The sequence below is a fragment of the Squalius cephalus genome (genome assembly GCF_949319135.1).
Source record: "Squalius cephalus genome assembly, chromosome: 25".
Lineage (NCBI taxonomy): Eukaryota > Metazoa > Chordata > Actinopteri > Cypriniformes > Leuciscidae > Squalius > Squalius cephalus.
The window spans coordinates 7,592,966-7,610,718 of record NC_137146.1 but is presented as its reverse complement, the minus strand read 5'-3'; the positions used below and the strand labels follow the sequence as shown (position 1 = coordinate 7,610,718).

At 36.0% G+C, this 17,753-nt stretch overlaps 1 protein-coding gene across 3 annotated transcripts in view; it reads right to left on the bottom strand.

Moving 5' to 3' along the window:
* Positions 1-674: 674 nt before the first annotated feature.
* The window catches only part of aglb (amylo-alpha-1, 6-glucosidase, 4-alpha-glucanotransferase b), a 35,117-nt gene continuing 18,038 nt past the window's right edge, over positions 675-17,753 (bottom strand). For all 3 annotated transcript variants that reach the window (XM_079863353.1, XM_079863352.1, XM_079863354.1), the window contains exons 16-34: positions 16,683-16,838; positions 14,492-14,642; positions 14,157-14,281; positions 13,814-13,926; positions 13,044-13,178; positions 12,752-12,882; positions 12,535-12,671; positions 12,249-12,382; positions 11,989-12,164; positions 7,239-7,341; positions 6,938-7,163; positions 4,253-4,370; positions 4,026-4,161; positions 3,734-3,846; positions 2,999-3,210; positions 2,823-2,920; positions 1,457-1,544; positions 1,235-1,368; positions 675-1,088 (exon numbers count right to left, since the gene is read on the bottom strand). In XM_079863353.1, the coding sequence (XP_079719479.1) occupies positions 971-1,088; positions 1,235-1,368; positions 1,457-1,544; positions 2,823-2,920; positions 2,999-3,210; positions 3,734-3,846; positions 4,026-4,161; positions 4,253-4,370; positions 6,938-7,163; positions 7,239-7,341; positions 11,989-12,164; positions 12,249-12,382; positions 12,535-12,671; positions 12,752-12,882; positions 13,044-13,178; positions 13,814-13,926; positions 14,157-14,281; positions 14,492-14,642; positions 16,683-16,838 (2,604 nt within the window). In that variant the 3' untranslated portion in view covers positions 675-970. The remainder of the gene's footprint in view (positions 1,089-1,234; positions 1,369-1,456; positions 1,545-2,822; positions 2,921-2,998; positions 3,211-3,733; positions 3,847-4,025; positions 4,162-4,252; positions 4,371-6,937; positions 7,164-7,238; positions 7,342-11,988; positions 12,165-12,248; positions 12,383-12,534; positions 12,672-12,751; positions 12,883-13,043; positions 13,179-13,813; positions 13,927-14,156; positions 14,282-14,491; positions 14,643-16,682; positions 16,839-17,753) is intronic.

Genomic DNA, 17,753 nt, shown 5'->3' with positions numbered 1-17,753 from the left:
GCTATTGTAATTGATATAAATTGCCAGTGAAATTCCATTACTGTAATTCCAATGTAGTGTAAATATTGTATATAGCGTAGTATGTTTTCTCAATTTTCTTTAAAACTACTGTAGTTTAGACAAAATTGATCTTTCAATGTCTAAGAAGTATGGGGTAGATCAGATGCAGAAGAAATGTACAGAAATCTTTGAATTTCTAAATCAGCACGTATTTTTTCTATGTAAGTGAGACCCAGGAAACAGAAATGACTTCGCAATTCTAACCATACAATGTGTTATATATTTGTTTCTGAATAGCAAGAAAGGGAAGAAAGATCAAGGTTACAAAGCCAACATTGTACCATAGAGAGTTAAAATTACACTGAACATGAATTGTTTTTTATATTAGCTCTTATATTAGTTCAAAGCTGAGAATAAAAATAACTCTTGAAATTGTGCTGCGTCTGCTCTGTAATGCATGAGTGAAACTAAAATATGTCATCTTATGATGAAGTAGATTGTTGTGTTCATGAAAGCAGAACAAGCTTTTGTTGCCCTTGGAAAAGACTGCCCATATTGCCGACTTAAATTAAGATCTGTTTTTATAGGTCTAAGATTCTGTTTTTATGAATTTGAACAATGAAGTAAAGGACCAGTTCTATTTCGAGGTAACAAATCTATTCTTTGTCTAGAGGGATCATCAGATGTGTTTTAATAATCACAAATGGGCATACATATGTCTCTAAAACAATAAACCCAATCTGAATATGCTGGTAGTCACTATTAAGAATGCAAACATGACAAAAAGCTCTCTAAAATGAGTTGGCACAGTCCACATATAAAGTATTTCCAATTTCTTCCAAACACTAAAGTAGTAACAGTAGCAGCACACATTTGTGTCTGGACAAGGTTGTGAATGTAAAATAATGTCCTTTGAACTTCTCAGTTAGGTGGCAAGTAGTACATGAGATCTTCAAGGTTCTTGACATAATCACAGATCATAGAGGGCCTCCAGAACAGTGGCGATAGACCAGGCCTGTGTTTCACAACTGAATGGGCAGTACTGTCCGTTTTCATTGGTCAGCTCAGGTAAACCCTTCCAAGGTGATCTAGAACAAAGACAACATATAGATATGAGCTGCTGTATACTGTGCAAATGACTCAAATACTTAATTATTTAACTCAATCTCCTGTAGATTCCAACAATTCCACAAGAAATACAACCATTTTTGTTTGTGTGTGAGATCTGCAATACCTTTCTAAATGGGTATAAAGTCTAGACAGAACATTCTTCACCAGGTACACACTTTCGATGTACTTCTCTTGGCCCATTTTCTTAGCGAAATAAAGTTTGGCTCGTAAGAAGTATCCGACTGGCCACAGCCATTCCTGAAAACGAATGATTAAATGTGCATGGTTAAACAAAACAAAACAAAAGAAATCTCTCACATCTGAGATAATTCAAAAATATACTTACAGGTCCTTGGTGATAATTGAATCCTTTCGCACAGTTGTAGTTGTCATTATCCAGGGCGTTGTCATAAACGCCACAGTACACCAGATCGCTGTTAGACAAATACAGAAATGCTAACATCAAAGATATCTACATGCAAATGACTTCACTGATGCACATACACTAGTTCTGGAAAAAAAACATGGTAACACTTTCTATGAAGACCAATGAATTATAGCCCCATTTATACTTATTTATAAGTAAGTATTGCTATTCTTTAAATATATTTATAAAGACTCATTAAGACTTATACGGCATTATAAGAACAGTTATACATTTATATTATTTTTTATAATTACTTATAAGTCATGCATTTGCTTTCTCAATGTGCATACTCATAATCCATTATACACTGATTTATAAATGATCAAATATCAAATAGATCCAGAGACACTTGTTTGCTGTACCTATTAGTTATCTATTATGTCTTTAATGGCTAATGTTTGCATTATGGTCATGAATGGTAAATTTGATTTGTTGAAATCTATATCTCCTCAGCTATATACATGGTATTGCTTATAGCAATTTGGAATTATACTTAAAAAAATATTGTTGCAGTGTTTTGCTAATACGTAACTTTAAAAAAAAAAAAAAGTCAACTGTTTGTATTAATGATTTCTGTTGAACATTTTCATTATTTTATTACAGGAATTATTGCTAATTAACTACATTTACAAATAAACAACTTAAATGTATAATGAGAACATCTTCATGATTTCTTAACATTTGCTTTAGGAAAATTGCATCCTATGTTTTCATTTTACTTAAAGCCATCAACGATGCATTTACAGAGGTTAGTAACTGTATTATCACTCACAATAAGTATTTATAAGAACACAACACGGCTATTAATAATGATATATTCACTTATTTGATAGAAATAAATCTGAATGACTAAAAAAAGTAATTGTAACTATAATATAATAACATTATAGCAATCCAGGCTGCATCTTTATAAATACATTCATGGAACCATAGGACTGACTAATTCATACTTATTAATTAGTGTATAATGGATTATGAAATGGATTATTGAAAAAGCAAATGCTTGACATAAGTAATTATAAAAATAATATAAATGTAACTATAACTGTTCTTATTATGCACTATAGGTCTTAATGAGTCTTTATAAATATATTTATAACATAGTAATACTTACTTATAAATAAGTATAAATGGAGCTATACTTCAGTCTAAGCATGGTCTTCAAAGAAAGTGTTACCAAAAACACTTATCAAAGAATGTCCAGTCAGCACGCCAGAAGAGCACACTCTTAACACAAGTAGCTGCTTAGGCAATAGGCAGACAGCAGGTGTTGTTTTCTACTTACTCTGGGTCCAGTGTTTTCATTCCCAGAGGACCGAGCAGCTTCTTTTCTACCATCTCTAAAGCCTTCCAGGCTCTTTGCACTGTAAACAACTCTGGTGCCTGGTGAAACAAAGTGGTGTATATAAGAGAACAGCCTCTAAAACACTTGAAAAGATTTTTACCAGCACTAAGACTCACCACAACCATGGCGATGGTGAAATTAGGCCTGAGCTGGTAGTCACACCAGGCGCTAGAGGACCCATAACTGTCTTTGTAAATGCATTTCTTGTGGACCAGGTCGGGATGTTGCTCATTTGGGTCCGCAGGGTCATCTGACACGTAGAATAACCTTTCAAAATTCTCTTGGATCAGTTGATTCCACTCCTTATATGACATTGACTGTTCTGCACCTGGATGAACCACATTGTAATGGTCATGATCGATCGTTAAAATATATGAAAAGTGATTTTCATGCTGTCAGCTGAATAGGCTGTAAATATATGTTAGTCCATAACAGTGAATTGTGATACAATTGAAGGTGTGGCTTTTCAACAGTGCAGGATAGGAAAGTGTCACTTTATTTTGAAATATAAATAATAAATAAAAATGAATAATAAAAATAAATAAATAAAATAAATAAATAAATAAATAAATAAATAAATAAATAAATAAAAATAATATTGAATTACTGGCAACTTATTGTGCAATAAATTAAAATGAAAATTATAAATAAATAAATAAATATATATATATATATATATATATATATATATATATACATACTTACTTACAAATAAAATATTATTATAAAATATTTTATTTTATTTTATTATTTTATTATTTTAAAATGTTATTACTGGCACTTTATTTTGTAATAAAATTATAAATACTGACATTTTCATTGAGAATGAGAATGTGTTATAAAGAACGTACCATCTCTGTGTATTGTGACAGAGGAGTATGGATAATTTCCACTCGCATTCATCATCATCAGCCAACGCACCGCTGACTTACTAAGACCTACAATCTCCACCGCAGAGCCATCCCTGAACATAAACACAATGCCATCATTCACTTGACATATGGAGGACTGGTTTATCCAGGCTCAAAACCACTCAGTCTCAGTGTTTCACATTAAAAGCATTATTGTGTACTAGATATAATGGAGCTTTATTATACAGTAGAGGTTTAGCATGACAGGTATGTTAGCAGGTAATTATAGTACCTGGGTGTGGCTGGAACACCTCTATTATGGGCTTTGTCGCTCTCTCCCATTTTATCCATCCACGTCCCACAGTTGAAGCGATTTCCACCGTAAACAAAGCCTGTCTCGGGATTTACTTTGGCCTCAACGTTAAAGCCTATGAAGCAAGGCAATTGCAAAAGCAAGGTATGGTTAGAGACAAACATGGAAAAACAGAGTCCTCTGTACATTCATAGACAATGACTCACCTTCATCTCGCATGTTACGGTCGATCTGTGGACCCGCGTTTCTCTCTCTGAACACTATTCCCTGTAAATGACGCTGCATAGCCTCTTGAATGACCACATATAGTGGCTGGTCGTGATCCTGATTCAAGTCATGAACAAAAATATTAACAGCATTCAGTCAATCTGAAACCATGGATTTTACATTTTTGAAGAATATTCTGGCTACACTTTTCATTCTGAGAACTGGGGTTGTTAAACTACAAAAAGACAAAAAAGCACCATAAAAGTATGGTATCATAAAAATGAAATGTTTATTAATTCCAGAGGCTAATAATTTAAATATTAAATGGAAGTTAAAGGGATAGTTCACCCAAAAATGAAAATTCTGTCATCATTTACTCATCCTCAAGTTGTTCCAGACCTGTATGCATTCATATTTTGAAGAATATGGGTAACTTAATCAGTTGATGGGCCCCATTGACTTCCATTATATGGAAAGAAAATACTATGGAAGTCAATGGGGTCCATCAGCTGTTTGGTTACTGACACTCTTCAAAATATCTTCTTTTGTGTTCAGCAGGATAATGAAATTCATACAGGTTTGGAACAACTTGAGGGTGAGCAATATTGGAGCAATATCTAAAACTTACAATATCTAAAGTGTGAACCTATTATAAAGTGTATGATGTTACACTTATAAGCAAAATGTCACATTTTTATAATTTTATTTAAAAAAGGCCTTGAAAGTTGCTTACCAATGCTAATGTACAGTAATAGGTAATGCTAATGTAATAGGTAATTGTGAAACAAAATAATAAAAATGAAAGGCTTTTTTATTTTATTTCAGTGGCTAATATTTTGGATGTTAAATGGAAGTGCAGTAGATTAAGTAGCAAAATATTAAAAAACTCCCCTTATTGAGGCATACAGGCCAGGGCATAGGGGCTTACGAACTGGATAGTTCTAGGAACTAACAAGCAGGGTGGTTCCCAAGAACTAATGGTTCCCATGGGAACATTTTGAAAGGGCATTTAAGGAGAAGTCTTTTCATAGTTCCTAGAACTATCAGCAGAAGTACCCGGATTTTGCCATGTTCGCACCGCAGGAACTAGGAACGATTTTAGTCCTAGGAACTTCTTTTGGAGAAACTAATTTAGCTCCTACTTCAGAGTAGGGTCTGATGGTGCGTTCAAGTCATCTCGTATAGATCGTTTTTACGAGTTGAACGCACATGAAAGCCACCACAGTGTCGTAAATACCAGTGTGAAGCTCGGAATTTTCTTTAAGTCCCGATCTTTACGAGTTGTGGGCGTGTCACTGAGAAACATGGCGGAATACACAATACTTAAAGGTATTTAGCTGTGATATTGTCAGGCTTTTCGAGTTACAGCGAAGTAAGCTAATTCCCTGCACAGAATATTATGGCATTATAATATAACAATGTAATATGTAACGATAAAGTTTACAGTGGCTTCATAAATTAATTAAAAACATAAAAAACCAAAGGACACCTGATGCACATTTCTTTGTTCTTTATTATCTAGAACTAGAGTAGAACCTTGCTGTATTTTTGTGTAATTAATTAAGAGAAAGTACACCGCCATCTTACTCCGACGAAAATGACTTGAACGCACCTGTCGTCGTAAATACAACTTCCCACCTCGTAAGTATGTACTTCCCAGGAGGACTTGAACGCACCATAAACCAACACCAGTGGAACTGTCACAGGAACTACCAGTGACGTAAGTGTACGCTGATTGGCCGAACGCACGCGAAACACCAGCACCTGCCATTTTTTAAAAAGCTGTGTAAACACAGATTATAACCTATATATTTACTCCAGAAACTAACTCTATGAACATGGGAACAGTGAAAGATTGGCCTCTTAACCTTTACGCTAAGGAGAAAATCCAACGTAATTTTGAGGGGACCAAGCCAAACATAATTATGTATTTCTGCTCAGCTAGCAACTGGCTATCAACCACATGAATGGCATATACTAATACCTTTTTCATATACTGTCTTTCTATGAATAACATTTCTATCTAATAACATATTAGACAGGACTGTTAGACAGATCGTAAACTAAACATAGAGAATGCGAGCACTGATGTCTCAGGTTCTGGCGTTCTCAGCGCCGTCAAAATAAAGGTCCTCCACTCCGTCAAATTAAAATTCACAACAACAAGCGTGGCTTACATCACTTCATAGTTCCTACTGGCAGTGCGAATGCAACCAGGCAAATTACCAGGAACCATTTCTAGGTGAACCATCCTGGTTGCTAGTATCCGGTGCAAAAGCCCCTTTAGTCAGGTTACTGCTTGCCATATTGAATTTAATGTGGATGAAAACGAGGCTCTGAATGATAAACTTAGTCTTTACAATGCCACAGATTCTATAAAGGTTCTAGATCACGTAACTTTCACAACTTAACTTTTTACTGAGTTTTACTGAATTTTTTTTTCAGCTGAACAATTGGTATGTTGTTAAACAGTTCACTGTAATTCTATACCTTACATCTAGTGTTCATTCCTGTCAAAAATTAAATATGGCACTACCCTGACTAAGGTCTATTGTACTGTATCGAGTATCATAACGTTAGCCTCATAGCATAATTGCCCAAGTCATTTTTTTTTAAATAGCACGTAGGCAATTATGCTATGAGGCTAACGATAAGCAGTCAGAGATTGTTTCCTTTCTTCTTACCACTGTCCCCAGGGGCTGTGCCTCAGAATCATCAGTGGGATACATACGTGACACAGGGCATGTTATAATATCTGTGCCGTTGGGCACAATGCTACAGTAGTCCTGGATACACTGAAGCCACCACCACACTGCATCACGGCAGTTATAACGGGCTGCGACACCCTGACCCAGCAGATTAGGGATCAGACCGTGGCGCATCGTGCCAGCAAAGGCTAAGATTATATTTCTGTCGAAAGCACACCAGATTAGAAGATGATTTCGGCAGGATTGTTTAGTTTGCATTCTAAAATGAGATGCTCACCTGGCCTCCAGGTACCGCCCTGTCAAAAGCATGAGACCGCGCAGAGCTATGAATGTGTCTCGCCCCCAGCAGCGGAAGATTCCAGTGGAGAAATGCGGCAGACCTGCACAGATGAAAGTTACTGGAACCACAGGCATCTTCAACTTTATCAGGCCAGGAGACGAAGTATGAACCCCTGTGACATGCTGTATAAAATTGACTTGCATTTTAAACCAGGCAAAAAATAATAGGTATATTGTGCCATAATGATGTATTTACACACATTTTTGTACTCATTATAGTAATGTACTGTAAAATGTATTTATTTATGTTTTTGTTTTATTGTAATCTCATTTCTATTTATATTAATCAAAAATTATTTTATTTATTTTAATCTAGCTTAGGGATGTTAACCGATGACCGTTTGACCGATGGTTGACCGTATCAACGTTGACCGGTCAAAGTTGTCGGTAGTCGGTAAAAAAAAAAAAAAAAAGTGATCTCTAAATTAGGCTATTATAGACAGTGGACTTTACTCTACTACAGTTAGCCATCTCATTCCAAGATGTTTTTGTGTGAAGTGAACAAATCCCTCACACTCAATTTTTCATAACTCACCTGTTTGTATTTAATAAACCAATAAAAACATTTGGCGCGAGGTCACAGCGTTTGGGTTCGCGCGCTCACAGGGTTTGCGAAAAGTAAAGGCTACAGGCTAAAACACTCGAGGTTAGAGCCAGGGCAGACGACAGGATGAAGCGTGTAAAGAAGTGTGTGGGACCATTTCACCAAAAAGAATGACACAGATGTAAGTTGCAACTTGTGTGATACAGTGCTTAAATACAGTAGTAACACATCAACTATGATCACCTTAAAACGCGACACCCGCAAGCCTCTTCGGGTGAGAAAGGTAGCCAAAGCGGGAGGCAGAGCGGCAGAGAGATGCGACAGAGTTGCGAAATTGCAGGCACGATATTGTACAATATTGGGAAAATATTAGATATTGGGAAAAAATTAGCCTACATTTCGATAGTTTTTTCCCAACGATATATATTGCGAGTCATGATCAATCCAGGCTAAAGTCAATAATTACCATTCCATGATATTAATAATTTCACTAATAAGCAAGCTTCATTACAAGTGACAAAAAGGTCACTTAATATTTTATTACAAAATTAGAACATATTTCTGTCAGAATTCGGTGAACGTCATTGGCAACTGCTATCAGATCTGATGGGAGGATTAAGAGTATATCCAGGGGTGAAACTAAACATAAAATTTTGCTTTATGCTGATGATCTCCTTTTGCAGATATCAGACCCAATTGAGAGTATGCCCCATCTTCTTTACTGGCTACAAAAGTTTAGTAACATATCGGGGTATAAAGTTAATATGTCAAAATCTTTATTGTTTCCATTAAATAATCTGGCAAAACAGATCACTTATGAAAATTTGCCTTTTAAAATTGAAAATGAAAAATTTACTTATTTGGGAATAGAAATAGCTGGCTCAATTAAGGCTATTTTCCAGTATAATTACAGGTCTCTTTTAGATCGTACCAAAAATGATCTGGATAGGTGGTCAAAAACTCCACTATCCCTGGCAGGACGGATAAATGCGGTGAAGATGACTGTAATGCCAAGGTTTCTTTATTTATTTCAAATGATTCCCATTTTTCTCCCCAAATCTTATTTTGCTCAGCTAGACCGCTGTATCTCTTTGTTCATATGGAACAAAAAACCTGCACGTATAAAGAAAGCAAGCCTGGAGAGAGCTAAATCTGATGGGGGTTTGGGTTTACCTAATTTCTTGTTTTATTATTGGGCAGCCAATATTGTTAAGCTGACATACTGGATAACCATGTTCGCAGATAAGGAGGGTCCAGTCTGGACTGATATGGAACTGAGATCTACACTCCCAGTTTCTCCGATTTCGATCTTAACTGCCCCTCTCCCACTAAATATTAAATTAACGGAGCTGAACTCAAACTTGGTGGTTCAGAATTCGATTAAGATCTGGGGTCAATTCAGGAAACATTTTAATTTGACAAATGCATGTAGCTTTTCTCCAATAATGTTTAATCATCTCTTTGTACCATCTCAAATAGACCATTCATTTGCAGCTTGGCACAGAAGTGGCTTGGCCTTCTTTCGAGATCTCTTCACTGAGGATGGCTTTGTTTCATTTAAATCTTTATGTGACAACCATAATTTACCTAAGTCTCACTACTTTAGATACCTTCAGGTTCGGAGTTTTGCCTCTAAATTTTTCTCAGGGTACCCATCTCCACCTTCTAAAGACCTACTGTATTTAGTTCTCAATGTGAGTCAACCAACTAAAAGAGCAATATCAAAGATTTATACATTAATTCTTGATGGCTGCCCTCATACATGGGACAAAATCAGGGCAGCGTGGGAAGGAGAGTTCGGAGAAATGATACCGGAAGACATATGGAAAAATACCATACAGCGTATACACACATCTTCTCTCTGTATTAGACATGGCTTGATTCAATTTAAGGTTGTCCACAGGTTGCATTACTCAAATGACAGACTGTCTAAATTATACCCCAATGTTGCACCAAATTGTCCTAGATGTCATTATTCTCCTGTTTCTTTGGGGCACATGTTTTGGTCTTGTCCATCTTTGTATGATTTTTGGTCATCAATTTTTCAATCACTATCAGCTATATCTGGTGAAACACTGCAGCCTGACCCTATGATAGCTATCTTCGGTGTAGCACGTGATGAGCTAAAGCTCTCCCACCTCCATAAAAATGCAATAGCCTATGCTTCATTGCATGCCCGCCGTCTGATACTGTTGAACTGGAAGGTGAAAAACCCTCCTTCCTATGTCCATTGGATTAGAGAGGTGATGTTGGGATTAGCTCTGGAAAAGATTAGATATACAGTGCACGGCTCGGAGGGTAAATATGACAGAACCTGGTCACAGTTCATAATGCATATCAAGAGTTTGCCTTTTGCTTGACTCATCATTTTTCTTATTTGTTGGTAATTTAGTTTCTTGCTCTGTTTTCTGTCTCTAGTCTCCTCAATGCCCGTATTCTGAATGTTACGTTTTTTTTATTTATTTTTTTTTTATTTTTTTTTTTTATTGTTATTTATTTTTTGTATGCTTGTTTTCCTTTCTGTGGGGATACCACCTGGATGGGGATGGGGAATGGGGGATGGGGGGGTGGAGTTCACACAACTTTTGTAATAAATGCTGAACTTATGTCAATGTTTTGTTGAAAATCATAAATAAAGTTGTAAAAAAAAAAAAAAAAAAAAGAATTCGGTGAACGTTCTACGCAGTCCAACGTGGCGGCGCTCTTAACAGATGTTTGTTTGTTCATTCCTCAAAATAAGTACAAAAAAATCTCTCTCTCTCTCTCTCTCTCTCTCTCTCTCTCTCTCTCTCTCTCTCTCTCTCTCTCTCTCTCTCTCTCTCTCTCTCTCTCTCTCTCTCTCTCTCTCTCTCTCTCTCTCTCTCTCTCTCTCTCTCTCTCTCTCTCTCTCTCTCTCTCTCTCTCTGTTTTCGGTGCTGGTGCAGTGACGCGTTCATGTAAACGGCACCTAAAAGCTGTCACAAAGAACCAGCAAAAGTAATGATTATGAATATGTAAAATATTGCGATGAGACATTTTAATTATCTATTAATAAACAAGTGTTTTCTGTGTCGGCTGCAAAGATGAAATCTGACTCGCGATCTTCGCAGTAGTGAACGCGCCGGAGAGAAATACACATTTCACGGATTAAATCGTTTTATTTTGTTTTGAATGGTTCTGTTTAAAAGTAGAGATTTCTGTAGATAATAGATATATTTCTGTTTTTTTTAGGTGTGTGAGACGAGTAAGCTACCTTATACGTTGAGTTTCGGTTTATGGATGATAGCTTAATGTTAGCTCCAGTTCAGGCGCTGGCGCCTCCGTGTCGTGATATCTATCTGCTATATTTACTTTTTATTATTAAATCGAGAAAATTGGATAATGAAACGCTGATTAAAATTAAGATACAATTAATACAAAACGAAATTCGTTTTAAAGAAAGGCTTTGTGCTTTCTGTTTGAGGTCTCTGTGAAAGTTTTAAAGCAGTCTTTTAGTGCCGCTTTGAGCGGTCGCGTCCGTAATGGAGAACTGTCACGTAAAATTGTTTTTTCCTCATAAATGCGAACACGAAAAATAAAAGACAAAAGACTTTTTAAAAAAGACAACCATCCACAACTTTATAACACTCCAGTCAACATCCTCCTTTTTGTAGACGAAATAGTCCCAAATAGCTGATTTTGACTTTCTTTTTAGTACGAAATATCATTCTCTTAATACACCATGGGTGCTGCTACTACCCTTCACATCGCATTATTCCGGCGATGTGACTATTGCTCATGCGCACAGCCCTATATTTTAAACTAACTTCAACCGGCTAATGAGGCTCGGTGGTCGGTCAAGAAAATTTTTAGTTTTCGCCATCCCTAATTATAATACTATATACTACAATAATATAATAGTCCTTCTCACACAATTTAAGCACAATAAAAAAATTTGGAAGTGTATGAATTTGTACACTCATACAATCTATATTTAATTATGTAAATATGTTACTATTTGCATGATATTATACAGTAGGCCCGGCATCTCAATTTTAGACAATATTCAATGGGAGTTTCTTGGCCTGAAAAAGGCCTTGTTTTAGGAAATTTAAAGCAGGAATTAATCTAAATATCCCAGGCAATCTAATTATTTATAGTCGATGAAAATGTGTATGAATCCAACCTGCAGCAAGAGAAACGCAACACTGCTCCTCTTGTTTGGTTACATTGTTGAGTCGGACCGGGACATCCTCCAGTTCGGGGGAGAGGGGGGGCAGGGCAGGGACATGACCTACCCCACACATCTGAACCGAGCCCAGTGCCAGCTGCTTCACCAGGGTCGACCCGTTCTGAACAAAGCTGTCAGTTCAATAGAACCCATTACACACTTCATTACACACATTACTCACAAAATATTAAACTTATACAGAGAACAAATCAAACCTGGACATTTGGTTGAAGATTTCATCTACAGCCGTGGCATACGCCCCAACAATAATGGCATCAAAATAAGACGGCACTAAGTAGCGTGGAATATGCTTGAGGTATGTGAATACAGCATTGAACCACTTTCCGACCTAGGATAAATCAGAAATATTTAGACAGAAATATGCCACATCAAAGTGTGAAAAACATTTCTACAATTTTACATTGTAGAAGTTGCACACCAAACTTTATTACTTTTTACTATTTATTACTTTATTACTAAAAAACATATTTCCTTTCCTACCTCCCGCAGAGCTCCGCCTTTATTCATCAGGCGAGTGCTCACGTAATTGATCATCCAATCACCTTGCCTGAGATTGTCACAAAACGGATGTCCGAGGTCATTTTTGGGACGAATCTCAGACAACACTGACACAAAACCTGCGAGTATTGAAAGCATGATGTTTATTCAGAGTCACATGACTACAGTGACCGATCATGTTATTTGGGTTTTGTGGTACCTTGTAGGCCTCCGTACTTCAGCGGCATCCAGGATGGTATACTGTAGCAGCCACCACCATCTTCCCGTTCCTCCGCATCACAGCGGAATAATAACACGTTCAGCTCGGCCAGAGTCAGTTTGGATATTAAACTGCCACATAATTTAAAACAACAGTGAAAGAATTGAGTTGAAAGAAACTGAACTGATTTATATCATATGAACTGTTAAACAGCACAGTTAATATTTCGCTTTCTAAGCAAATGAATTAATGAGAATTGAGTTTGTAAAAGGTAAACATAAATATGACTTACAATTCTAGAGCTACTTTCAGGATGCCAGGAACATTGCTGTCAGTCAGACTGCCGGATTTATACAGCCGGTTGAACTGTGAGAGTTGAGTTCGCAAGTAGCCGACCATTTTCTGAGAGTTTGGATCAAGACTCACCCTGTGAAATCAGTTACATGTTGAAATGAATTCATTAATATTCATTTAAAGGAACAGTTCACCTAAAAATGATTCACGCTCATGTGGATTTAAACAATCAAATGCTGTTGTTAATTTTTTCCTTTTTCCTTTTTCTTTAAAAGCACTATAAAATTGGTCTATATGATTTGTGGTCTATAATCCAAATGCTTTTTGGAGATGGTGTGGAGAAGTTTCACTTAAAAAAAAAAAAAAGTATGTGTGTTCCATGGAAAAAAATGACAGCATTTCTCCTTTTATGCAGCCCATGGTCACCATGATTATATTATCATGACATTATATTTGTGTGGGTTTGTTTGTGGTTAACACCTTCAGATTATGTGGCTATTTTCATTTTCATCTGAAGAAGGGATGCAAATTATTTATATGAAGATTGTTTAAAAAAAAGAAATTGTTTGGGTGTGTTTCAGATACACACAAATTATTATAATTATTATTAAAAAAAAAAAAAAAAAAATATATATATATATATATATATATATATATATATTCTTTCAGTTTAAGCAACAAATGATATAATAAGTGACATAATTATAGTGAAACACCTTAAATAAGACTATTAATAGGATTTATTTAATTTGGTGTGTGTTTGATTACCTGAATGCAATTACACTACCGGGAGTGAGCTTTTCAAACAAAATCTCCTCAACAAACTCACTGCGGCCCTTTGTGGTAGCATCTCCCTGTTTTACAATTTCACTGTCCTTTAACTGAAAACAAAAACACGTGTTATATGCAAGCCTACATCAGTAGGGACAAGCTCTGCACACATACTCTACACTAAGAAGCTATAAAAAGAGCATACAGTACTAAAAGCCAACAAATACCCAAAATTCCCACAGAACAGGATAATTGTCTGTTAGTCTTTTCTCTGCCTGATGACAGCATACAGACACTTCATGACACAGCACAGCTGAACCCAGCACTATTGTCATGTTACCTGGACGTGTTCACGGATCACAACAGTGTAGTTCGGCAAGCCGTTTATGTACGTCTCATCTTTCGCATATGACTCAGCGTTTCTCTCTATTGTACGTGCCTCTAAAATCACCTCCTCAATTTTACCTGCGTAACATGATGACAGATTAGACAGAACATGTCTAACTGGTTTATAAGGATGACTGATTCACAGTTAGTTGCACTTCAGTGACATTTGAAGAGAAAATGAATTGTCAAACTACTTGATGTGCTCGACATAAAATTAGATGACTTTGATTTCAACAGTGTAATCTGAAAGCAAAGAGCGCTTAGCACTATGAGTGTTCGCGTCTGTACCTGGGATGTACATGGGGGCCAGATGCTCTTTGTATTGGTGTGTTTCAGGGTTTTTAAACGCTGTTCGAGACACAGTCACAACAGACTGATGTGTGCTGGGGCAATGCCTGGTCACAGCCACGGTGTCTTCATCCAGCTGATCTACATAAACCTGTGATGTGCATGATGAACAAAAACAAAGAAACAGACAGCAATGTGCACATAAGACTGAGAGGTGTAGGTTACAGGTATAAATATGACAACAAGTCCCACCACCCTAGTGACTACTTTACTCCTCAAATAACATTTTAATACATAAATAATTAATTTATAGGGGTTCGAAAAAAGTATTTGGACAGCTAAATATGTCTGAATGTCTTTGGATTAGAGTAAAACTTAGTGGTATTTAAAGCAATATTTTCAAGTAGGGCTGAACGATATTCTGTTTTAACATCGACATCGCGATGTGCGAATGAGCGATAGTCACATCGCCGGAACATGCGATGTGAAGGGTAGTAGCACCCATGGTGTATTAAGAAAACGGTAGCACCAGGGTAGCACACAGTAAACACGAGTTTGTTGTATGGCTTTTTGCTGGGGTGACTTGCATGTTCCGCGTGTTTGCACAGTGATTGGTTCGCTGTGCCGCAGCTCACCGCGCTCACAGCCAACATTCACTGGCATCCTATAGCTAAAAATGGGCGACGAAGAGGATCCGCCGCAAAAAACAAACAAAAAAAAGATTTCGTACCAAAAAGAAAGTCAAAATCAGCTATTTGGGACTATTTCGTCTACAAAAAGGAGGATGTTGACCAAAAAGAGGTACTTTGCTGGAGTGTTATAAAGTTGTGGATGGTTGTCTTTTTTAAAAAGTATTTTATTTTTCGTGTTCGCATTTATGAGAAAAAAACTATGTTACGTGACAGTTCTCCATTACGGACGCGACTGTTATGAAAGCGACACTAAAAGACTGCTTTAAAACTTTCACAGAGACCTCAAACAGAAAGCACAAAGCCTTTCTTTAAAGCGAATTTCGTTTTGTATTAATTGTATCTTAATTTTAATCAGTGTTTCATTATCCAGTTTCCTGGATTTAATAAATAAAAAGTAAATATAGCAGACATAATCAGGACACGGAGGCGCCAGCGCCTGAATCCATGAACCGAAACTCAGCGTATAAGGTAGCCTACTCGCCTCACACACCTAAAAAAAATATATAAATATATCTATTATCTACAGAAATCTCTACTTTTAAACAGAACCATTCAAAACAAAATAAAACTATGTAATCTGTATGAAAAGTGCATTTCTCTCCTACGCGATCACTACTGCGAAGATGAAGATTGTCAACTTCATATTTACAGAAAACACTTGTTTATTAATAAACAATTAAAATGTCTCATTGTAATATTTTACATATTCATAATCATTACTTTTGCTGGTTCTTTGTGACAGCTTTTAAGTGCTGTTTACATGAACGCGTCACTGCATCAGCACCGAAAACATAGAGACACAGAGAGAGAGAGAGAGAGAGAGAGAGAGAGAATAATAAATATTTTTTTCGAATTCTGACAGAAATATGTTCTAATTTTGGAATAAAATATTAAGTGGCCTTTTTTGTCACTTGTAATGAAGCTTGCTTACTGAAATTATTAATATCATGGAATGGTATAGGCTAATTATTGACTTTAGCCTGGATTGATGGCACGCAATATATATCGTTGGGAAAAAAATATCGCAATGTAATTTTTTTTCCAATATCGTGCAGCCCTATTTTCAAGCAAATAATAAAATAAAAAGGTTTTTACATGATCAAAACAATATTTGGATAATTTTGGATACTTTATAACAAATGTTAAACAGCAAAAGGGGCTCAGAAAAGTGAAGTTTGTTCTGAGAAAATGTCTGAAAACCAACTCTTTAAGTGTTTTGGTAAAACCTGAGCTTCACGTTTCTGCTTTTAAAATGAACTTCCAATGTACAGTAAGTTCTTCTCTTTATAAACAAGTTTGGTATGAGGTATGAACTGTTGTAACAGATTCCTTAATTTCAGTTTAATCCAGAGGATTAAGGTGTCTGCTACAGTAAGTAACAAATCAGTGAAATCAGTAGTTCATAAAAACTTTGCAATAAGTATCAAAGTCTCCTCTTGCTGTTAATGATTGTGACTCCTAATAAATTTATTTGACGTCTGATATGAGTAAACATTAACCTGGGTGAAGCCCTTCTCTGCCAGTTCTTGGTGGAGTTTGTTGAGGGCCAGCTTTCCTGCCATTATACCAGTCTGGAGGTTCACCTCCCCAACAGAAGAGTGCAGTGCATCAGGATTCCATTTAGGGTACAGACGCTCCTCCTTTACTACTGAAATCTGAGGAAAAAAAGCGGATTGATACTACACCAACACCATTATGTAGGCAAAAAGCATATGTACATATATATTTGCAGTGTTGGTAAAGAGTGTTATGTAATCAGATTACTTTTTTCAAGTAACTTCAACTTAAATTGACATTAAAATGACATTCAAACAAGTAAGCAAAGTTACTTTGTTTTCCCATTTATTGACTGACAGGTTGTGTATTTGCAGTGTTGCATTCAGAATTAGAGTTTCTTCCATTTAGATGAATGTAAATGCTAACAGATAGCTTTCTCCAGGTATATTAGAAACCCCATGGAAATATTTTGACGTGGAAGGGAGATAAAAAATAATATCAGAAAAGGCTTTTGTTTAGGTATGAATACCGACCCAGATACAAAGGACTCTTTGTTAGTGAGAAGTAAAGAAATAATTCATTATGGGAGTTTTATAATCAAGGTGCTGACAGAACAAATGATCCTTGTTACATAATTGGCATGGACATAAACAATATTTTTTAATCTGCTTTGTTATATAAAAATACATAAAAACTTGGCGGAGAAAGAGTAAGTTATGTAACTTTTTTATGTGACAAAACAAAATCTCAATATACAGCTACCGTTGTTTTTAACAGTCTGTTATGTTCACCAAGGTTGAACTGATTTGATAAAAAAATACAGTAAAAACAGTAATATAGTGAAATATTATTACAATTTAACATAACTGTTTTCTATTTGAATATGCTTTAAAATTTAATTTATTCCTGTGATTGCAAAGCTGAATTTTCAGCATTACTCCAGTCTTTAGTGTCACATGATCCTTCATAAATCATTCTAATATGCTGATTTGCAGCACAAGAAGCATTTCTTATTATTATCAATGTTAAGCTTCCTTGAATAAGTTTTAGATCAGAGATCAGTGAGTTGAAAG